Raw genomic sequence first — 24,910 nt, 5'->3', positions numbered from 1 at the left:
CTGTAACGCCAGTTCTACTAAATGACAGATTCATATATACCTCAATTTGTTCCTGGGATTTTAATCTGTTCACCTGAGCTTTTATCTATGACTCAGCCAAAACCACAGTTTTACTTAATTAGCTTCATAATAAACTCTGATACCTGGTAGCATAAGCAACCCTTTCTTGTTATTCTTTTTCAGAGATGTATCAGACATTTTTGGACTTTTGTTCTGCCACATAAATTTTAAAATGTTTATAAAGTTTTATTGGAAACCATGTTAGGATTTATATTGGAATTGCATTGAAATTATAGATGCATTTGGGGGAGGATTGCCGTCTTTACCATATTGAATCTTCCTATTCATGAGCAGTTTACCTGTCCACTTATTAAGACCTTCTTATGTGTTCTTCAATCAAGTTTTGAAATTTTCTTGGCAAAAAAATTTTATGAATGTTTTGTCTTATTTACGCTTAGGCTTCCAATTACTTTTATTGCTAAATTAGATTTTTTTTTCGAGTTTTGTGTAAATACTGGGTTGTTAGGAATGCTATTGATTTTTGAAGGTAGTTTTATATGATTTAACTGTTGAATAATTTTATTAGATCTGAAGGATCTCTTAGATTTTATAGACACCATACCATGAAGACATAATGATAATTTTCTCTCTTTTTTTATTGCTATATCTCCATTGCTTTATTGGCTAGAAACTCTAGCATAGCATTGATAATAGCTGTGATAAAGGATGTCTTTGACTTGTTTCTGACTTTCTGGGAAAATCTTTTAAACACTTAGTTGATGATATATAATAAAATTTATTATATAATGTAGGTTTTTGTGAGATGTCTTTTTTTATGCCAAAGATAATCAAGTTTCCTATTGTTTATACTTTGTTAGAAACTGTCTTTTTACATCACAAATGAGCACTAAACTTTTCTGAATTCTTGGTCTGTACTTGTTACCGTAATTATACGGATTGCCTCTTAATCTGCTATGTGGTAAATTACATTGATACATTTTCTAAAGTTAAATCTGTGCATTCCTGGAATAAACCATGCTTAGTCTTATTTAAAACCTATTTTTCCATGCTGCTAAATGGAATTTCCTAGTGTTTTACTTAGTTTTTTTTATATCGATGTTTACAAGTGACTTGGCGTGTAGTTTTCTTTTTTATACTGTCTTTACTGGTTTTGGGATTAAATTATATTGTCTCATAAAATAAGTTGTATGGCTTTGTCTTTGTCTATTATCTGGAACAGCTTGTATAAGATGGGAATTATCTGTTCTTTGACTATAGTAAAACAGCTGCAAATCTCTCTGGCTCTGTTTTCTTTTGAGGGAGGTCATTGTTGACTACTGATGTAATCTCTTGTTATTTTGTTATTACCATATTTGCAATAGGATACACCTACACCATGTCAGGCTTCCTTCTAATTAAGCATTTCTACAATTACTACTAATCTAATCAATACAACAGTCTTATAAGCTAGGTAAAATTATTATTACTATTTTACATCTGAGGAAACTGAGGCAAAGAAGCAGAGCCAAAACCGAATCCAGGCAGTAAGAGTTCTGGTTGTAGAATCTATGCTATTAACTACCACACTATAGTAAGTTTTTCTATTTTTTCTTGGGCAAATTTTGTTAATTTACATATTCCTAGAAAATTATACCTTCATTTAAAAATTTTAAAATTATTGGCATAAGGGTGTTGTAGTATTCACATGATATTTTGAAGTCTTTACTATACCTTTTTTTATTCCTAACATTGTTTTATTTGTGCCTTCTCTTTTTCAATTCATGAATCTTGCTAAAAACCCTTCTGAGTTTTTACCCTCAGAAAACTAGATTTTAGTTATAAGATGCCTAGGATTTGCTATAAAATAATAAAGTAAGAAGAGTGCTGGAAGTATATATGAAGGAAGATTGTCCGTAGTATGGTAATTGCTGAAACAGTATAAATTGGGTTCTTTGTACTATTCTCTACTTTTATCCATATTTGAAAATTTCCACAATAAAAATTAAACAAAAAAAATCAGATTTTGTTCTTTTTCCCATAATTTCTATTGGGTTTTAAAATTCATGTTATTTTTCATTGATATATTGTATTATTGTTATTTCCTTTTTTTCCCCCTTGGGCTATTCCCTATTGCTCTGTAACATCTTTCAGTTAGTTGCTTGGTTAAATAATTTTCAGTCTTCTTTTGTTTTCTAGTATGCACATTGAACACTGCAAATTTCCTTGTAAATATCAGTTTAACTTTACCCTACAACTTTTTTAGTATTTAATCTTCTTTTCTCATTTCAGAAATTTTCAGTGTGATTTATTTTAAGCCATAAACTGTTTCCCTCAATGTGTCTATATAGTATCAGTTATTTGGAATTTGTGGAGAATTGCTTTGTGCCTCTTAAATCATGTTTGCTAACAGCTTTTTCAAATCTATATAATTTCTAATAATCATGTCTTTTTAGCCAATTTTTAAGAGATACATATTAAAGTCTCCCTGTTTACTTGTGGATTTAAAAAGTTGGTAAGTTTCTCTTTGTAATTCTTGCAGTTTTACTTTTGTGTTTCAAAGCTATAGTTAAAACATATGCAATAATTCATGATTGCTATATCTTCTGGGGCTTTGTTTTTGCTACTTTTATAAATATATAATGTCCTTACTTTCACCCTTAAATTCAATTTCATTTGATATTGCTATCCCAGCTTTATTTTAGCTATTAATTCAAAGTACAGTCATCCCTGGAATATGTGGGGAATTGGTTCCAGGACCCCCACATATTCTGAAATCCAAGCATACTCAAGTTTCACAGTTGGCCCTGCAGAATCTGTGAATACAAAAAGTTGGCCCTCTGTATACATAGGTTTCACATCCTGAGAATACTGTATCTTCAGTCTGAGTTTGTTTGAAATATTTGCATATAAGTGGATCCATACAGCTCAAAAAAGTTGTTTCATGCTCAACTGTATATCTTTTCCTATTTTTTTTACTTATAAACTTCCTATGTTTTTCATTTTAGATGACTCTCTTATATACAATATATAGATTTTTAGATCCACTCTCACAGTCTCCGATAAGTAAAATTAATACTTTACATTTATTAACATTGATTATATTTGTAAGTGTATATATATCATCTTATTTGCTATTTTATATTTATCATATTCTTTTTTCTTTGCTCCTCCTCTTCTCTTTTCCTCTATTGAATTGATAGTATCCTGGTAAATCAAATAAGCAGTCCGTTAGCCTGAGGCTGTCTGTGTACTTCGAGTTCCTGTGTAAGAAGCCACAACCTAACTACAGTTGACTCTTGAGCAGCAAGGGTTTGAACTGAGTGGGTCCACTTAAACATGGATTTGCTTCCACTTCCACCACCCCTGAAAAAACAACACCAACCCCTCCTCTTCCTTCCTTCTCAGCCTACTCAGCATGAAGATGACAAGGATAAAGAACTTATAATGACCCACTTCCACTTTATGAACAGTAACCGTATTTTTCTCTTCCTTATGATTTTCTTAATAACATTTTCTCTTCTCTAGTTTATTGTAAGAATACAGTATATAGTACATATAGCAAACAACATACGTGTTAACAGACTTTGTTATTCATAAGGCTTCTGGTCAAGAGTAGGCTGTTAGTTAACTTTTGGGGGAGTCCAAATTTATATGGGAACTTTCAGTTGTGTGAGAGGCTGAAGCTCCAAACCCCACATTTTTCAAGGGTCAACGATATATTTTTGTAATAAATATAGCAGAGTTTCAGCCAATCATAAGCAGCTGAGCTTCAGCCAATCACAGCTAATCATGAATCAGTTCATGCCAGATAAGGCAAAAGCCTAGCTGATCAGGTGATTTCTCAACTTTGCTTCATATTTGGCCTATAAAAGCTGGCCGCTCAACTGCTAGGTGGAGCTTTGTGAATCTCTTCTGGTTCTGAGTGCTGCCAGATACATTCTTTGTTCAAACAAACTTTGTTAAATTTAATTTGTCTAAAGTTATTCTTTCAACAATCCTTATCCTCTTTATTTTCCTTACACTGAATGCAACGTTACAGATGATGCCTTTATTCTTTTAGAAAATAATCACATACATATTTAACTTTATTATATTCTAATCAAATGTAAAGTTAGAATCTCTAATCTCCTTTCTAACAACATAAAGACTTGAGCTCACTTTAGCTTTCCTCTAAATGCTATCATCTTGCTTGTGTTGTTATGTGCTTGTATTGCCCATGCTGATTTCTAAATTTTATTAACATGAAAAAAAATTTTTTTTTTTTTGAGACGGAGTATCACTCTGTCACCCAAGCTGGAGTGCAGTGGCGTAATCTCGGCTCACTGCAACCTCTGCCTCCTGGGTTCACACTATTCTCCTGCCTCAGCCTCCCGAGTAGCTGGGACTACAGGCACCCGCCACCACGCCTGGCTAATTTTTTGTATTTTTAGTAGAGACAGTTTCACTGTGTTAGCCAGGATGGTCTCAATCTCCTGACCTCATGATCCACCTGCCTCAGCCTCCCAAAGTGCTGGGATTACAGGTGTGAGCCACCGTGCCCCGCCTGAAAAAATATTTTTTAAACAGCCAATACAATTTACATTTGCAACATATTTAGTGGTTTCTTTGCTCACCCATCCTTTATTCAATGGGTTTATTTTTTGTTCTGCTGAGGTACATTCTTTAGTAGTTCTTTCAGCAAGGGCTGTGAGCAGTAAACTCTTATTATATTTGAATTTTTAAATGTATCACTCACTTGGCTGGGTGCGATGGCTCACACCTGTAATCCTAGCACTTTGGGAGGCCGAGGCAAGTGGATCACGAGGTCAGGAAATCGAGACCATCCTGGCTAACATGGTGAAACCCCGTCTCTACTAAAAATACAAAAAAAAATTAGCCGGGCGTGCTGGCAGGCACCTGTAGTCCCAGCTACTCAGGAGGCTGAGGCAGGAGAATGGCTTGAAACCAGGAGGCAGAGCTTGCAGTGAGCCAAGATTGTGCTATTGCACTCCAGCCTGGGCAACAGAGCGAGACTCCATCTCAAAAAAAAAAAAAAATTTATCACTCACTCTTCAAACATCATTTAGCTTCACATAAAGTTCTAGCTTCATTATTCTTTCCCCTCAGGACTTTAAAGATATTATTTCATTTTTTCTTATCTTTTCTTCTAACATTAAGCCTACACAGTGTAATTTCTTCTTTGCAGGCAGTCTGCAAGTCTGCATTTCTTCCTTGAAATCTTAAGCTTTTCTGTTTATAGTTGATGTTATGCAATGTTATGACAATGTATTAGGTATGAAAATTCTTATTTATTCTACTTGTGTTTTTTTTTCATTCTAAGAATGTATATTTCAATGTTGGAACACTTTCAAGCATTGTCTATTTAAGAATTGATTGCTATCTCATTCTTGATATTTTCTGTATCAGGAACACCTACCAAATCTGTGGTGGGTGTCTACTTTCACACTCAATGTCTATCTACTGCATTCTAAGTGAGTTCCTAAAGTCTGACTCCCAATTTACTAATTTTCTGTTCATCTGTTTTTAGTCTACTGCTTAACAAATCTCTTGAAATTTTTACTTCAAATATTTTTTTCATTTTTAGAATTTCTACTTTCTTTTTTAGTCCACCAATTTTTTTTCCAAAATTACTTGGAAAAAATAGTTTAGATTCTCACTTTACACTAAAATGTAATATAGATAGATTTACAGAGTTAAGTGAAAGGAAGTTAAAACAATAAATAGTTAATATTTCTCAAATCCCTACATCGAGATAGATTTTCTAGGTTTCAAATTCTAGCTCTGCTTTTATAATTTTGAAGGAAATAGTAGTAATTTGAATATAGAAACTTTAAATGTCTGTAGCTTACAAAGCAACATAAACAAAATTTGAAAGTACAGTAAATTGGGAGACATAGCTAGAAAAGGATGACAAAGTTACTATTTTAAAAATAAAAAGGCCTCATAGAAGCTTATTTTAAAAATACAAACAAAAAAATGCTAATGGCTAATATACATTTTGAAATTATTTTCCCTATCTAATATATTATTGTAAAAACATAAAACTAGCATCTACTATATTAGCAAAGATTATTTAATGGGAATATGCAAAACTTGCTAGGGTGCCACTGCGAGAACCTAAGATGAGACTTAAAAAAATAAAAAGAAAACAAGGCAACATACACCAAGCACCTTAAAAGAATTCTAACTTTTTGACTCAGTAATTTTACCTTTAAGAATCTAAACCAAGGACTCAATACCAAATACTTGGATAAAAAAACTCTGTGCCATGTTTTTATAGCCAAAAAAAAAAAAAAAAAATTGGGAATGGCCTGGGGACACAATAAAGAGGGGAGAAAGTAACTTGTTACATCTGTGCAGTAAAATATTATGTTGTCATTAAAATTTATGCTTATAAAATATTTTGGTAAAATAGGAAAATACTCATGCCATAATCTTATGTGAAAAATAAAGTATATAAAACTATATATCATACAACTGTAAAAGACTAGTAGAAAAATACATATTAAAGTGTTGACAGTGTATACTTCTATGTAGCAGCTGTGTTGGTGATATTTTTCTATATCTCTTTATACTTTTCTGTGCTTTTCAAATATTCCATACTATACATCTATTATTTTTATCATTTTAAAGTCAATGATTTTTTGAAAAAAGCTTTCCCAATAAATTGGAAGGATATTGATTCAGTCATAAATTCTTTAGTCATCCTCTGTCCCTTCAAAATAAGTCCTTTCCTTATCTTCCAGTAGGAGCTGTTGGATTATTCTTGGCCAGTGGGCCCTGGGTCAGATGAAAGTGCAACATACAGGTTAACAGTGCAACATACAGCTTTTGACAACAGCTCTCAAAAGTTGTTTACATTTCATGTCTGAGATCTTGAAGTGTGTTAGAAAGATTTAAGAGTAAATTTTCCCAAAGGAAATTGTTAACTCAAAACCCAGTGATATGGTTTGGCTTTGTCCCCACCCAAATCTTACCTTGAATTCCCACGTGTTGTGAGAGGGACCTGGTGGGAGGTAATTGAATCATGGGTGCAAGTCTTTCCCATGCTGTTCTCGTGAAAGTGAGTGAGTCTCATGAGATCTGACAGTTATAATAAGGGAAGTTCCCCTGTACAAGCTCTCTCTCTTTGCCTGCTGCCATCCATGTAAGACGTGACTTGCTTCTCCTTGCCTTCCACCATGATTGTGAGGCTTCCCCAGCCACATGGAAACTGTAAGTCCAATTAAACCTCTTTCTTTTGTAAATTGCCCAGTCTCAAGTATGTCTTTATCAGCAGTGTGAAAATGGACTAATACAGTAAATTGGTATCAGAAGTGGGGTGCTGATGAAAAGATACCCAAAAATGTGGAAGCAACTTTGGAACTGCATAACAGGCAGAGGTTGGAACAGTTTGGAAGGGTCAGAAGAAGACAAGAAAATATGAGAAGGTGAGAAGGTTTGGAAACCCCTAGAGACTTGTTGAATGGCTCTGCCCAAAATGCTCATAGTGATATGGACAATAAGGTCCAGGCTGAGGTGGTCTCAGATGGAGATGAGGAACTTGTTGGGAACCAGAACAAAGGTGACTGTTGTTATGTTTTAGCAAAGAGACTGGTGGCATTTTACCCCTGCCCTAGAGATTAGTGGAACTTTGAACTTGAGAGAGATGATTTAGGGTATCTGGTGGAAGAAATTTCTAAGCAGCAAAGCATTCAAGAGGTGAGTTGGGTGCTGCTAAAGGCATTCAGTTTTGAAAGGGAAACAGAGAATAAACATTTGAAAAATTTGCAGCTTTACAATGCAATAGTAAAGAAAATCCCATTTTCTGAAGAAAAATTCAAGCTGGCTAAGGAAATTTATGTAAGTAATGAGAAGCTGAATGTTAATCACCAAGACAATGGGGAAAATGTCTCCAGGACATGTCAGAGACCTTTGCCACAGCCCCTCCTATCACAGTCCTGGAGGCCTAGAAGGAAAAAGTGGTTTTGTGGGCGAGGCCCAGCGTCCCTGTGCTGTCTGCAGCCTCGGGACTTGGTGCCCTGTGTCCCAGTCACTCCAGCTGTGGCTGAAAGGGGCCAATGTAGAGCTCAGGCCATGGCTTCAGGGCGTGCAAGCCTCAAGCCTTGGCAGCTTTCATGTGGTATTGAGCCTGTGAGTGCATAGAAGTCAAAAATTGAGGTTTGGGAACCTCTGCCTAGATTTCAGAAGTTGTATTAAAATGCCTGGATGCCCAGGCAGAAGTTTTATGCAGGGCTAAGGCTCTCAGAGAACCTCTGCTAGGGCAGTGCAGAAGGAAAATGTGGGATCGGAGCCCCGACACAGAGTCCCTAATGGGGCACTGCCTAGTGGAGCTGTGAGAAGAGGGCCACTATCCTCCAGACCCCAGAATTTTAGATCCACCACAGCTTGCACTGTGCACCTGGAAAAGCTGCAGACAATGCCAGCCTGTGCAAGCAACCAGGAGGGGGGCTTTACCCTGCAAAGCCACTGGGTGGAGCTGCCAAAGACTGTGGGAACCTACCTCTTGCATCAACGTGACCTGGATGTGAGACATGGAGTCAAAGGAGATCATTTTGGAGCTTTAAGATCTGACTGCCCCACTGGATTTTTGGACTGGCATGGGGCCTGTAGCCCCTTTGTTTTGGCCAATTTCTCCCATTTGGAAAGGCTGTATTTATCCAATGCCTCTATCCCCATTGTATCTAGGAAGTAACTAACTTGCCTTTGATTTTACCGGCTCATAGGCGGAAGGGACTTGCCTTGTCTTGTATGACACTTTGGACTGTGGACTTTTGAGTTAATGCTGAAATGAGTGGAGACTTTGGGGAACTGTTGGGAGGGCGTGATTGGTTTTGAAATGTGAAGATATCAAATTTGGGAGGGGCCAGGGGCAGAATGATATGATTTGGCTGTGTTCCCACCCAAATCTTATCTTGAATTCCCACATGTTGTGGGAGGTACCCAATAGAAGGCAACTGAATCATGGGGGCAAGTCTTTCCCATGCTGCTCTTGTGACAGTGAAAAAGTCTGAGATCTGATGGTTTTAAAAAGAGGAGTTCCCCTGCACAAGCTCTCTCTTTGCCTGCTGCCATCCATGTAAGGTGACTTGCTTCTCCTTGCCTTCCACCATGATTGTGAGGCTTCCCCAGCCACGTGGAACTGTAAGTCCAATTAAACCTCTTTCTTCTGTAAATTGCCCAGTCTCAGGTATGTCTTTATCAGCAGTGTGAAAACGGACTAATACACCTAGTATTTAAAAAGTTATGATATCTCTAGGTGAAAGGTTTTTAAAAATGTTTTATGTTGTGGTTGATAAAGTGCTTAAGATTAAAAATAGACTTATTTTTATTAAAAGGTAAAGAGTCATTTAATAGGGAAGAAAGTTGTGTCAGTTTGGTTCCCTTAAGAAGCACACACCAAGACAGAATTAAGCATTCAGAAGATTTACTGGGAGAAATACCTGTGAAGAGTACTGGTGAGAGGAAGTAGGAGTACTAGAGAGGGCCTTAAGACCTCAGTGCTAATCTGAAATACATGAAACTGAGTGGGAAGGAAAGAGGATCAGTAGAAAAAGCTCAAAACTTTAGTGCAGTTCTTAGAAAACCTTGGTCAAGACAAAGTGGGTTCCCCTACTGTGTTAGTCTATTCTCACACTACTATAAAGAACTACCTGAGACTGGGTAATTTATGAAGAAAAAGAAAAGAGATTTAATTGACTCACAGTTCCACAGGCTATGCAGGAGGCATGGCTGGGGAGGCCTCAAAAAACTCACAATCATGGCGGAAGGCCAAAAAGGGAGCAAGGACATCTTCACATGGCACCAGGAGAGAGAGAGAGAGAGAAGGGGGAAGTGCTACACATTTTCAAACAACCAGATAACGTAAGAACGAACTCACTCTCATGAAAACAGCAAGGGGGCAATCCACCCTCATGGTTTAATCACCTCTCACCAGGCCACTCCTCCAACACATGGGGATTACAATTCAACATAAGCTTTGGGTGGGGACACAGAGCTAAACACAGCATATTACCTATCAGAGACTAATAGTGGAGTCCCATGTTGGGCAGAAACAACCCAGATCTATTACCTCTCCTGTGCTCAGTAACGGGCTAGAAGCAGTCTGCAGGGGCGTATGGTCTCAACATCACCCCTGAAGCTGTAGCATTTAGAGGCTGTCAGCCAACTATGCTCCTTGCAGAAGGTTCTTTTAAAGATAATCTGATGGGCCACTCCATGGTGGCCACAGAAATGTATTTAAAGTATACTTTCTTCCAGAGTCTCTCCCTCAGCTCTCAAAATAAAAGAAAAACTACAAAATCCTTTCTACAAAATAGGAACTGGTAGATTATTTCTAGAGACAATATTAAGCTTTCCCTTAAGTAGAACTGTAGAATTCAGAATCTAGTACAGTGCCTGGCACATAATAGAAACCCATAACTATTTGTTAACTAAATTGTGCCATTTGATTCATTTCCTCTCCTCAGGTCTAATAAGATGATACCCTTTACTAAGGCCAGAGACTTTAGATTTGACATTTCTAATCCTTACAATAACTACACTGCAGACATTGTTAGACATTTTTACAAGTAGATACACTGAGGCTCGGAGAGGTTAAGTAACTTGCCCAGTGTCACACAACTATAAGTGGTGGTTCTAGGATTCAAATCCAGTGCTGCTCTGAAGCCTGGCACAGGCGCTCTTTCCTCTTTGTCCTTGGTAGCCTAAGGAAAACTAATTAATGCATGTGAGAGGTGGCAATCACATAACGTGAAGCTGAAATAGGTCTCATATATTATCTAAACCAGTATTCCTCATCCCCGGCTGAACATCAGAACCATTTCGAGAACTTTTAAAATATTTGGATGATCGGGCCCCATCTCAGACCAGTTAAATCACTATTTTGAGAGGTAGACCCAGGCACCTCTATTTTTTTGTTCTAAAGCTTTTAAACATGGGAACTTCTAATCTTCTCAAGATTAGGCACCACTGGTCTTGTCCAAGCCCTTCTCATATTACAGATTGGGTAACTGAGTCCCAGAAAGTGAAGTTATCACATCTGACAACCAAACGTGCTGGAACCAGAGCTCATATGAAGATTTCTTAGTCCCATGTTGCCCTCTAGGAGTTTACCTGAAATTGTTGAAGTCTATGACACTGCCATGATGGACTCTATTCACACAGCAGTCCTTGTGTGCCCTCTGGTGGGTTAAAGGGGTAAGAAGTCATTTCCTGGGGCAGTACTTAAAAGGGTGGATGGGCGCTCTGCAGAAGGTTGTATTGCCTAATCAAAATGTTTCATGTGGATTTATACAAGCTGGCTGGTTAGGTAGTAGGGATTTATATCACCGTTCTACTTTGAAGGAAGAAAACAAGATAACCACAAAAACAAAACCCATCACCCTGAATTGGTTCAGTGCCTTGTCTCCAAAGACTTGCTATATGATGCCATCTTTTTTTTTGAGACAGAGTTTTGCTCTGTTGCCCAGGCGAGAGTGCAGTGGTGCAATCTCGGCTCACTGCAAGCTCTGCCTCCCGGGTTCATGCCATTCTCCTGCCTCAGCCTCCCGAGTAGCTGGGACTATAGGCGCCCGCCATATAATGCCATCTTTAAATCACATAAGGCACTCCATTAGTGCTCTGGGAGAAATTTTTTAAATCTTAGAGTATCTTTTATCAAGGGCGTAGACTCTTTTGGTTCATCTCACAGGTTTTGCCAACAAACCTGAGGACAAATTCTAGCTCCACAATTTATCAATCTCATAAACTTCAGTGAGTCACGTGGTATCTTTAATCCCCAGCTTTACCATCTGAAATGGTCATTATAACCTAATTTATACAGTGCTTGTGGAGATGAAACGTGTATATGCAGGGCGTGGCACTGGCCCTGGAACTTATTAAGTCCCCTCCACCCTCGTGCTTCACAAAATGGTTATCCTATTATTGGATAGACCCATGTTGGGTGCATTTCTACTATGTCTGGACAAAACTCTCAAATAGGAAAAGAATATTTTCAGTGCAAAGTGATGTAACCTGTGCGTTGGCATCCCTCCTGTGGCCTGCTTCCCTTGTCCCCAGAGAGCACTTGCCACTCTCCCGCCACCCTTTGCTGCAGACTTCCACAGACCTTCCCGTGGTAAGCAGAATTTGAACTCTGATCTATCCCTCATCAAAACATCTTTTGCATGTAGCTGTATTCTCATTCCTGGGGCATTCCAACATGAAAAGGGTAAGAAAATGAGGAAAAGCCACAAAAGGAGACAGCATGAGTGATCACTGCAGTAGGAGAGAGAAACCAAGAGACTGTTATTCTACAGGCCAAATAAAGAGTCTCAGAGGGGGGAAATGATTGACTGGGTCAAGCAAGACAAGGACCAAGAGGTGACCATTGGATTTAGCCAAGTGAAGGTTATTGGTGGTGTTGACTAAGGCAATTTTGCTGTAGTGGTTGTGGTGAAATTGTGATTGGAATACAGAACTGGATACATCAAGCACAGACTCTTCTTTTGCGATGTTTTTCCTGTAAAGAAGTGCCAAGCGATGGGATGGAAGCTAGAGGAAATGGCTTTTTAAGATGAGAGAAATAACAGCATATTTATAATGCCAATGAGAATGATCCAGTAGTGAGAGAGAAAACTGATGATGCAGAAATGAGAAGGGAGAACCGCTAGAGCAGCATCCTTCATAGGTCAGAGGGAATGAGATTTAGTACAGAGGTGGAGAGCCTTATAGGAACAGACATGCTGCACTCAAAATAAAGGGAAGGGCAGGTAGAGTCTATGGGTACAGATGCCGTTAGGTGAAGGTAGAGATAACAAGAGGCTTGCAAAAGTTCTCTTCTGATAGCTTCTGTTTTATCAGTAAATAGGAAGCAAGGTCATCACTGGGAGAAGCTGCTATTAAGTGAAATAAAGTCCCATCAAGAGAGCAAGTGATCAGTTCAGTTTCTGAAATAGAACTCAAAGATTAATGGTGATGTGCTCTAGTGGGTAAGACGTTTTGCTGAAAATACTTAAATGATGAGGTTCACATGTAATATCAATGTAAAATTCAAATAACAATAAGCACATGATGTTCTGAACTTTATTTTCTACTAACTATTTAAACCACTCTACAAAATGCTCTATGACATTAAGAAAACCTCAGCAAAATTTGGGGTAGGAATTAGACTCTGTTTATCTATCATCAAAATATGCAAATACTTATTTTAAGTGTTTAACTTAAGATATTTAACTCTGTGGAATTCTTTATAGATGATGGTATATTTAAATTCCATATATGACAATGAAAATTTACCCCAAGCATACAACTCTTTAAAACAAAATAACACACATTTTTTAAAACTGTTTCAGATTAAGTTGTTTTGCTTTTTTTCCCAGACATGAAAACTAAGCTCAATCTTTTTCCCCAGTCACAGCCTTGAGCTTATGGCAGATTTGCACAAAGTATACCAGTTGCTTCTTGGATTGTTCATCTAGTGATGCCAGTGGTTCATGCCATCACAGGTAGAAGAGATGGTTGGCTAATTCCAGACTGGGTTCTTTATGAATGCTTTGTGCCACCAGAAAGGTCAGCTTGTGAGCATACTGACATGGTGCTGGGACACTGACTATGCCCTGAGGAGAAAAAAGTATTGATAATAATTAAGAGATTACCTTGTTCTTCAAAGTGATTTTTTCTGATTTTATTTTGTCTACTGGTTACACAGATAATAGAATGGGTTTCTGGGTAAACAACAGGTAACCTCAACCAACAAAAGGTAACCTAACTTACTGGGAACTTAAGCTCACTGGGGAGGATGGAGTGAAAGGTCACTCTGGCTTCATGGTGCTGGGAGTAGGGAGCCATCACACTTCAGACTAGTCTTTGTCCTGTGATCTCATGTTTGGAACTCCTTGGAGGAGCTCCATGCAAACCTTGGGCTTGGCCTTTGGGAACAGCTCTTGGCCTAATGCACAGGAACAAAGGGCAGACCCATGCCTGTTAACACTTCCCCACCAGGCATATCTGAGTTGGCTTCAATTTCTTCATCTGTAACATGTAAATAACAATACCCTGATTTCCTCCCAGGTTTGCATAAGATAATGTATATAACAAAGTCGTCTAGAAACTATAACTATTAATGTATTATAATAGTTATTGTTATTTTGTTTCTATGATAGACTGGTTTCCTCCCACTGTGGACTCAAGAAGTGATTCATTCATTGATTCATTCATTCATTCCTTCTTTAGGAAATATCAGGTATTGTGCTATATCTAGGGATACAAAGATGAAGTGTATGACAATTCCTAGGTGGGACTCTTGAGTATCATATTTACATTAAGTAAACAGCTTTCACTCACCGGCCAGTTGTAGTACAGGTGGCACAATTTGAATGTAAGTCTCTGCATATGGTCGGGCTTCAAGCCATTGTCATCATAGATGACATTATAGTAGGTAGGACTAACAGTTCCCCGGCAGGCCACCTGGCTGATCAGATAAAAGTCATACCTGAGGGGGAAAATGGAATGAATGTAGGAAAGAAGGCAAACAGAATAAGGTCAAACATAAACTGGATGCAATGAATGTTTTGTTAAAAATTGATTTTCCAATGGCACTTGCCATTCATTACGTGTTGCTTCTGAATCCACGACAGTGCCAAGTGGGGGGTTCTGTACAGTGCGGTTCATTTCGGTAAAGAATCGTGGCATGCACTTCTTCCTGACCACAATCACCGACAGTCTTAAGCTAAAAATTAGAGAGGCAAAATATGAAAAGAACTCAATCCAATCTATACAGCTTTCTATTTTTGTGTAATTTAAAAAATGAAATAAATAAAAATTCCATTTGAAAAACACTGCAAAACAGAAAATAAAAATTACCCACGATCCCTCCTTCCCTAGAGATACATACAATTTTTTAAATTAGGGATTGTCCATATTTGTTGCAAAAGGATGCTATCCCAAGTCATTTGCCTAGTTTATACCACTCAAAGGGGGCAGGAAGGAATGCTGAACTTCAACTGGCACTTTTGCGAAAGATTTTCCAGAATTATCCATGGAGACAAGATGTGTGTGTGTGTGATTAGTGACTCAACCTATTTTCCCCTTCACTCTTCCTCTCAATTTTATTTGCAAGTAGCAAAGGAAGAACCACAAGTTCTTCCTATTCCTCTTGTCATCCCTTCTGTATTACACAAAACTCATGCCTGGGTGGATGGATGGTTGGACCAAATATACGTTCTGGCCAAATGCTGAATGGTGAAGTGTTAATGTATTTGGTAAAGCCAAGGCAAAATCCTAATATTTGCCATTACAAAAGGCATCCTTACATCCTCTGGGATGTAAGGATCACTGTGGAGTTTCATTTTAAGCATTATAATTATTTTTAAAATTTATCACAAATGTTTTCAATATTGAAACTATCGAAAGTTGATGTTATAGTGCAAGAAAAGTAACTCCTTAGCACTGTCAGCTGCTAAATTTACTCCTGCATCCCTCAGTTGCATACCTGTGATTCTTAATAAACATGCACCTGAGATCAGTGGAGAGCAAGGTATTTTGGCCCTAACAGTTGGGATAGAGTTGCAGGTGATACTGCCACCAAACTTTCAGGCTTCCCCTCTACTCTAACAATAACTGACTGAGGTCAAGACTCAGCTCCTTTGTGACTTGTGGCTGTGACCCTTTGGTTGATGATGATGATGTAACCCTACAGATAGGGCTATGTGTCCTGCTTGGAATAAGATGCTTTCCAAATATTTTAAGAAGCTGACTTAAGATTATTGTCCTCTCCTATTTTCCATTTCCAACATTTTCTTGCACTTGCCATTTCACATAATCACTGCAGAAAATTTTGTACTGAAACACAGAATCTGGAAATGTAACAGTGGAGCAAGATGCCTGGTGTTCAGGATGGTCTGATTTCTATCTGCAGCTCAGCTTTCATGGCACTCAAACCCTTTGAGAACCTTCCATAGACCTTAAGTGCACATCAGTGCCTGCAATTCAGAGGCTTTGGTTCTGTGTGTATTAGGGCCTTGAATTTATTTATTTATTTATTTATTTATTTATTATTATACTTTAGGTTTTAGGGTACATGTGTGCAATGTGCAGGTTAGTTACATATGTATACATGTGCCATGCTGGTGCGCTGCACCCACCAACTCGTCATCTAGCATTAGGTATATCTCCCAATGCTATCCCTCCCCCCTCCCCCCACCCCACAACAGTCCCCAGAGTGTGATGTTCCCCTTCCTGTGTCCATGTGTTCTCATTGTTCATTTCCCACCTATGAGTGAGAATATGCGGTGTTTGGTTTTTTGTTCTTGTGATAGTTTACTGAGAACGATCATTTCCAATTTCATCCATGTCCCTACAAAGGACATGAACTCATCATTTTTTATGGCTGCATAGTATTCTATGGTGTATATGTGCCACATTTTCTTAATCCAGTCTATCATTGTTGGACATTTGGGTTGGTTCCAAGTCTTTGCTATTGTGAATAATGCTGCAATAAACATACGTGTGCATGTGTCTTTATAGCAGCATGATTTATAGTCCTTTGGGTATATACCCAGTAATGGGATGGCTGGGTCAAATGGTATTTCTAGTTTTAGATCCCTGAGGAATCGCCACACTGACTTCCACAATGGTTGAACTAGTTTACAGTCCCACCAACAGTGTAAAAGTGTTCCTATTTCTCTACATCCTCTCCAGCACCTGTTGTTTCCTGACTTTTTAATGATCGCCATTCTTACTGGTGTGAGATGGTATCTCATCGTGGTTTTGATTTGCATTTCTCTGATGGCCAGTGATGGTGAGCATTTTTTCATGTGTTTTTTAGCTGCATAAATGTCTTCTTTTGAGAAGTGTCTGTTCATGTCCTTCGCCCACTTTTTGATGGGGTTGTTTGTTTTTTTCTTGTAAATTTGTTGGAGTTCATTGTAGATTCTGGATATTAGCCCTTTGTCAGATGAGTAGGTTGTAAAAATTTTCTCCCATTTTGTAGGTTGCCTGTTCACTCTGATGGTAGTTTCTTTTGCTGTGCCGAAGCTCTTTAGTTTAATTAGATCCCATTTGTCAGTTTTGGCTTTTGTGGCCATTGCTTTTGGTGTTTTAGACATGAAGTCCTTGCCCATGCCTGTGTCCTAAATGGTAATGCCTAGGTTTTCTTCTAGGGTTTTTATGGTTTTAGGTCTAACGTTTAAGTCTTTAATCCATCTTGAATTGATTTTTGTATAAGGTGTAAGGAAGGGATCCAGTTTCAGCTTTCTACATATGGCTAGCCAGTTTTCCCAGCACCATTTATTAAGTAGGGAATCCTTTCCCCATTGCTTGTTTTTCTCAGGTTTGTCAAAGATCAGATAGTTGTAGATATGCGGCGTTATTTCTGAGGGCTCTGTTCTGTTCCATTGATCTATATCTCTGTTTTGGTACCAGTACCATGCTGTTTTGGTTACTGTAGCCTTGTAGTATAGTTTGAAGTCAGGTAGTGTGATGCCTCCAGCTTTGTTCTTTTCGCTTAGGATTGACTTGGTGATGCGGGCTCTTTTTTGGTTCCATATGAACTTTAAAATAGTTTTTTCCAATTCTGTGAAGAAAGTCATTGGTAGCTTGATGGGGATGGCATTGAATCTGTAAATTACCTTGGGCAGTATTGCCATTTTCACGATATTGATTCTTCCTACCCATGAGCATGGAATGTTCTTCCATTTGTTTGTATCCTCTTTTATTTCCTTGAGCAGTGGTTTGTAGTTCTCCTTGAAGAGGTCCTTCACGTCCCTTGTAAGTTGGATTCCTAGGTATTTTATTGTCTTTGAAGCAATTGTGAATGGGAGTTCACTCATGATTTGGCTGTTTGTCTGTTGTTGGTGTATAAGAATGTTTGTGATTTTTGCACATTGATTTTGTGTCCTGAGACTTTGCTGAAGTTGCTTATCAGCTTAAGGAGATTTTGGGCTGAGACAATGGGGTTTTCTAGATATACTATCATGTCGTCTGCAAACAGGGACAATCTGACTTCCTCTTTTCCTAATTGAATACCCATTATTTCCTTCTCCTGCCTAATTGCCCTGGCAAGAACTTCCAACACTATGTTGAATAGGAGTGGTGAGAGAGGGCATCCCTGTCTTGTGCCAGTTTTCAAAGGGAATGCTTCCAGTTTTTGCCCCTTAAGTATGATATTGGCTGTGGGTTTGTCATAGATAGCTCTTATTTTGAGATACGTCCCATCAATACCTAATTTATTGAGAGGTTTTAGCATGAAGGGCTGTTGAATTTTGTCAAAGGCCTTTTCTGCATCTATTGAGATAATCATGTGGTTTTTGTCTTTGGTTCTGTTTATATGCTGGATTACATTTATTGAGTTGCATATATTGAACCAGCCTTGCATCCCAGGGATAAAGTAGGGCCTTGAATTTGAAATCACAGTTTGTTTTCTTCCATGTGATATTAATATGTATGAAGCATTTTCACTGCCAGCAGCATCTGTGTCAGCTGCTCTGAGGGTACCTTTCTTTGTCTAGGTTTCCCCTCCCAGGGCCCCCAAAGCTTATACCACCCAAGCTATTTATGTTAGACCATCCCAACTACCCTCCAATCTGAAGGAAATGATAGAGCTCTACTGGCATGATACAGAAACACAGCAAAACTTAATTGCATAAAAAACAAAACTTATGCTTGAATACCTTGTGTGTAATAGCTACAGCTGAATATGCTATAATTGGGAGTATGGAGGAAAGAACAATAATTGAATACCTGGTATTTGAGCTGGATTCTGCCACACTGCTCAGCAGCTGTGGGACTTCGTATTCAATAAGTGTTTTCAGCTGACCATCCCCTACACCAGCACGGTACACAATTATCCGTGCTGGCAAATCATGATTGTACTTGTACCATTTGTTGAGTGCTCCTGCAGAATTTGGTGTCAGTAAGAAAAGAATTACTTTTCTAATGCCAACAAAAAATAACATTCCCATATATTGCAATGTTTAAATGGGTTTGCTATTTCAGACCACTGTAAAATAGGGCAATACATAATTTGGGTTATATTTACAATAATATAACAATGGATAACTTTAGGGAGCATTCCTGTCTCTGCTATTCAAGGAATCATAATGGTTTCTATGGCATGATATATTCTTAAACTTGGCCTATCTCTTTAAATAAAATTTTAATATTTAAGCAATAAATTAAAATTTAATTAATGCAATAGACATACAGATGCCTAAAATCAAATTAATATTAGTGTCTTCAAGTCTTTAAATCCTCTAATTAGATATAAACTAGATAATTTTATGTCATTTTCTTTCCTAATGAGAATAAATATGAAAATCTAAGGAAATGGCTTTGCTGTTCCTCTGAAAACATATCTTCACACTGACTCACCCAATTGATTCCAATTCTCACTGAGGAACTCTGAAAACATTTCTACTCACTGTAACTATGAATTTCCTAAAGAACAGGGACCACAGAGTAACTGCTACCCAACAGAAACCTTTAATAACTGCTAAAAAAAATTACCTGCTAAAAAAATTTACCAGGTTTTGATGTGAGGGGAATATAATAGAATGCAATAATTATTTTCATGTATATATCGCATAGTTATTTTAAGAGTTTATTGTTTAGGAAGTTCATTTTAGTTTGATAGAAGGTAATCATATATGTAAGTGCATTACCAACATGTATAAGCAAATTCATTTTTTAAGAAAAAATATTTACAATACCCCCAAATTTACAGATGGGAAAATGCAGATCAGGAGAGGGAAGGGTTTGCACAAGTCACACTGCTAGGAAATAGCAAAGCCATACCTAGGCCAGGACTGGTAAAGAAATAGAAACCCTACATTTGTCTTTGCATTGCATCCTGCTATGGATAGGGCACCCTTCCTCATCTGCTGTCTTTCCCTTCTTCTCCTGCTTTGGCACTTTATCTGTTAGCACCCCTATCCTAGCCCTATAGGCTTCCCTTCTAGGTCTAGACTTAACATTGCTCTGTCATAACTCAAGTTCATCCAGGGTTGGTTTCTTTTGACCTTCAAACTGCTTGTCAGGGAAACCAGCAGCCACAAATTTTCCTTCCTTCTGGCTTCATGTTATCACACACAGACAAATGTAAATGTAAATGCTACATAGTCTGATTGTTGGCCTAAATTGGCATGCAGCTTCAGAGATCTTCAACTGGGTGACAGTTGACAAAGACAGGTGTAGAGAGTTTGCTTTGACCTATGTGGTCTTCTATAAGCATGTGGATTTGAGGTCTGAAGGAACAGTCCTTGGAGCCCACCCACATTGCTATATTCTTAGTACCAGTCATGAAAACTTTCAAGCAATCTGCAACATCTGTCATTGTTCTCTGAAGGATACAGCGGGAAAACCACCTAAAGTTAAAAAAATAAATAAAAGTAAAATTCAACTTCAATTTTTCTACTATAAATATTCATTAATATTAAATTAAGAAACAGACATTATGAGTAAAAATCAATGTTCACAATTTTGTATGTGTTATGTGTTCACAATTATATCAAAGAGTCCCTTTACCCAAAAAGAATTTATTGAGAAGAGAAGCTAAACATAGTGTTGGCATCAGCCATATCTAGCTTCAAATCCTAGTCAATATACTCACCAGCTGTGTAACTTTGCTATGTGAACCTAAGTCTCAGTTTCCTCATCTGTACCAAGGATATTTACAAGGTAAGTACATTAGTTACTGCCTCATAGGGTTGTGGTAAAAATTAAATCACATAATATATGTAAAATATTTAGCACAGTACTTTGCATATAGTAAAGAGTAATAGAGGCCACTATTATTGTTATAAATTAATGTATTAATTTAGCAATAGAGCTCCTACTGTCAAAATATTCAAAGATTTCTGAAGCACAAACTTTCATTTCTATAGGTGATCCTTTTGGATTAGAAATCTTAACATTATTAACTTGTGTAGATTTCAGAAACAAGTTCTCTTACTACCACCATTAATTAACTTAAAGCACTTGGAAATGAAGATCATGACTTCGTGTTAGGTATGTTCCAGCATTATTATACCTCTCTAAATATATGCAACAACAGTAATACAGCTACGTGTGGTGGCACGTGCCTATAGTCACAGCTACTTGGGAGGCTGAGGTAGGAGGACTGCTTGAGCCCATTAGCTCAAGGCTGTATTGTGCTATCACTGTGCCTGTGAATAGCAACTGCACTCCAGCCTGGGCAACAAAGCAAGACCCCATCTCTAAACATTTTGTTTTTTTGTAAAAAAACAACAAAAAACCAATAAACAAAAAAAAACAGAACAAAATTAGGAATGCTGGCAACAAACTAGAAGTCCTGAGTGATATCAGCAAGGTGGAAGAATAGGAGCTTTCTACCATCATTTCCCTTCCAGAAGCATCAATTTTGACAATTACCCATGGATGAGACTAACTCCAATGGTGACGTTCCAGCACATCACTGGAGTAAAACATCAGAAAATGGATGCATTAAAGAGGACAACACAAAGAGATTCGCTTTACCTGCATTGCTCCTCCCCTAGGGAGGGCACAGCTCAGTGCCATAAGAGACCACATCAGCCCATGATTTCTCTTACAGGGTGAAAATTAGAGTGTAGTGAGTGAGTACCCAGCTCCCTCACCCATTCAGGATACTGCCTAAGATGCCCACTTTTTTCTTGCCTCAACCAGAACAACAAGACTATCGCACAGCTGGGAGGTTAGGAGAGTCTGGGGGCAGAAAAGAGTGGCTGCAAACCCTACTGACTGCTCTATGAGCTTCATCAAGAGGCCCTCCTGTAGGTTTCTTAGGATACCTTGCCTATGGACCACCTCAACTGACTCACAGGCACCCCAAATGCTACATGTATCTCACCACCACCCCTAACCAGGCTGGCTCCCCAACCACATTTGTTCAGATGTTGAGTGCAAGCATTTCACACAAACAGATAGCTTGACTCTTCAGGATTTGGAGAAGGTACACAAATGAGCATTTCAGGGCACCACCCTAGGGAAAACAGATGAGAGCCTCTTGACAGCTGGCCTGGCTTTGTGGGACTGACAAAGTGCATGCAATTTTAAGGATCCCCCCACCAAGTGAGAACCAGAAGTGTGGAGTGGGCACATGAATAGAAAACATGTAAGAGAGCCTCAGAATCCCTAGCTGGGCTGACTGTTAAAGGTGTTTCTCTCCCAAAGATAGCCAATAAAGACTGGAAGAAATGACTGATTCTTCAAATACAAAGACAGCAATGCAAAACTTCAAGAAACATGAAAAATCAGGAACTGACCGGGTGCAGTGGTTCATGCCTGTAACCCCAGCACTTTGGGAGGCCGAGGAGGGAGGATCACCTGAAGTCAGAGCTCAAGACCAGCCTGCCCAACATGGCGAAACGCTGACTCTACTAAAAATGCACAAAATTAGCTGGGCATGGTGGCAGGCACCTGTAATGCCAGCTACTAGGGAGGCTGAGGCAGGAGAATCACTTGAACCTGGGAGGCAGAGGTTGCAGTGAGCTGAGATCGCACCACCACACTCCAGCCTGCGTGACAAGAGCGAAACTCCATCTCAAAAAGGAAAAAGAAAAGAAAAGAAAAGAAAAATCAGGAACTATGACACAACCAAAGGAACACAATAATATTCCAGTAACTGACCTCAAAGAAATGGAGATTTGTGAATTGCCTGAGAAAGAATTCAAAATAATTGTTTAAGGAAGCTCAGCAAGCTACAAGGGAATGCAGACAGACCACTCAATGATATTAGAAAAAATACAGAAACAAAACAATAACTTCAATATAGAGACAGAAATCATTAAAAAAAGAACCAAGCAAGCTGGGCCTGGTGGTTCACACCTATAATCCCAGCACTTTGGGAGGCCGAGGCAGGTGGATCAGGAGGTTAGGAGTTTGAGACTAGCCTGACCAACATAGTGAAACCCCATCTCTACTAAAAATACAAAAAATTAGCTGGGCATTGTGGCAGGTGCCTGTAATCTCAGCTACTTGGGAGGCTGAGGCAGGAGAATCACTTGAGCCCAGGAGGCGGAGGTTGCAGCAAGCCAAGATCGTGCCACTGCACTCCAGCCCTGGGCAACAGTGTGAGACTCCATCTCAAAGAACCAAGCAGAAATTCTGGAGCTGAAGAATACAATGAATTAAATAAAAGCAATAGAAAGTATCAATAGCAGACTTGATCAGGTAGAAGAATCTGTGAATTTGAAGATAGGTCATTTGAAAATACACAAAGGAGAAAAAATAAAAGGACTGAAGAAAGCCTATGGAGTTTTTGGGATACCATAAAGAGGGCTAACATTTGCATTATGAAAGTTTCAAAAGGAGAACGGAGATAGGCGGAAAGCTTATTTCAAGAAATAATGGCTAAAATGTTCTTGAATCTGGAAAGAGATAGGGACATCCAGGTACATGTAGCTCAAAGGTTCTGAAGCAGGTTCAACCCAAAGAAGAATTCACCAAGACATATTACAATCAAACTGTCAAAAATCAAAGACAGAGAATGTTGAAAGCAGCAAGAAGAGAGGCTTATTACATACAAAGGAACCCTCATAGGCTATCAGTATATTTCTCAGCAGAAACCTTACAGGTCAGGAGAGTGAGATGATATATTTGAAGTTTTGAAAGAAAAAACTACTGATCAATCAAGAATACTTTTCGTTGAAAAGCTGTCCTTCAGAAATGAAAAAGAGAATTTTTCAAACAACAAACTGAGGAAGTTCATCACCATTAGACCTGCCATATAAGAAATAACAAAGGGAGTTCTTCAAGCTGAAATGAAAGGATGTAATAAGTAACATAAAAACATATAAAAGCATAAAACATACTAATATAGGTAAGTATATCATCAAATTCAAAATACTCTAATACTGTAATAGTTGTTTATAAACTACTTATAACTCTAGTTGTAGGGATAAAAGATCAAAGTATTTTAAAATATAGCTACATAATATAAGAAAATAACAATATAATAAAAATAGCTACACAGTATAATTAATGCATACATACACAATATAAGAAGATGCAAATCATGACATCAAAAACATAAAATGTAGGGGAGAAAGTAAAAGTGAGGAGTTTTTATATGTGATAAAGTTATCAGCTTAAAAATATACTGTTATAACCATAAGATGTTTTATGTAAGCCTCATGGTAATTATGAAGCAAAAACCCATAGTAGATACTCAAAAAGAAAAGAGAAAGGAATAAAGCATACTATTGCAGAAAATCATCAAATCACAAAGGAAGACAGTGAGAGAGGAATAAAGAAAGAATCTACAAAAAAGCCAGAAAACAATGAATAAAATCACAATAGTGAGTCATTACTTATCAACATTTTAAATGTAAATGGATTAAATTCTCCAATCAAATGACACAGTGTGGCTAAATGGATAAAAAAGAAGACCTAACTAAATGCCACCTACAAAGAGATTCACTTCAGCTGTAAGGACACACATAGATTGAAAGTAAAAGGATGGAAAAAATATTCCATGCAAATGGAAACCAATAGAGAGCAGGGGTAGCTAAACTTAGGCAAAATAGACTTTTGTCAAAAAAAAAAAACCTCACAAAAATCAAAGTCGTTGGATAATGATAAAGGAATCAATTCATTAAGAGAATACATCAATTTTACGAATGTATGCACCTAATAGTTGAGCATCTAAATATATAAATCAAATATTAACATCTGAAGAGAGAAATAGCAATACAATAATAGTAGGGAGCTTCAGTACTCCACTTTTAACAATAGATAGATCATCCTGACAGAAAATTAATAAGGAAACATTGGACTTGAATTATACTTTAGACCAAATGAATCTAATAGATATATAAAATGTTTCAGCCAACAGCCACAGAATACATATTCTGCTCAAGCACACATGGAACATTCTCCAAGACAAATCATAGCCAGTATTAACAACTTTAATGAAGACTGAAATTATATCAAT

At 37.9% G+C, this 24,910-nt stretch overlaps 1 protein-coding gene and 1 long non-coding RNA gene across 2 annotated transcripts in view; one reads left to right on the top strand and one right to left on the bottom strand.

The window, feature by feature from the left end:
- Window positions 1-24,910, top strand: part of LOC129048737 (uncharacterized) — a 66,440-nt gene that overhangs the window by 4,734 nt on the left and 36,796 nt on the right. The gene's annotated exons all lie outside the window — the stretch shown is intronic.
- Window positions 13,033-24,910, bottom strand: part of PIWIL4 (piwi like RNA-mediated gene silencing 4) — a 56,570-nt gene continuing 44,692 nt past the window's right edge. Inside the window, exons 16-20 of the mRNA XM_002822363.4 lie at window positions 20,272-20,342; window positions 18,721-18,874; window positions 14,585-14,710; window positions 14,326-14,473; window positions 13,033-13,598 (exon numbers count right to left, since the gene is read on the bottom strand). Coding sequence (XP_002822409.3) covers window positions 13,482-13,598; window positions 14,326-14,473; window positions 14,585-14,710; window positions 18,721-18,874; window positions 20,272-20,342 — 616 coding nt within the window. The 3' untranslated portion in view covers window positions 13,033-13,481. The remainder of the gene's footprint in view (window positions 13,599-14,325; window positions 14,474-14,584; window positions 14,711-18,720; window positions 18,875-20,271; window positions 20,343-24,910) is intronic.

This window comes from Pongo abelii, chromosome 9 (genome assembly GCF_028885655.2).
Source record: "Pongo abelii isolate AG06213 chromosome 9, NHGRI_mPonAbe1-v2.0_pri, whole genome shotgun sequence".
Lineage (NCBI taxonomy): Eukaryota > Metazoa > Chordata > Mammalia > Primates > Hominidae > Pongo > Pongo abelii.
Note: the sequence above shows the minus strand (reverse complement) of the source record. Positions and strands in the feature narration are given on the sequence as shown.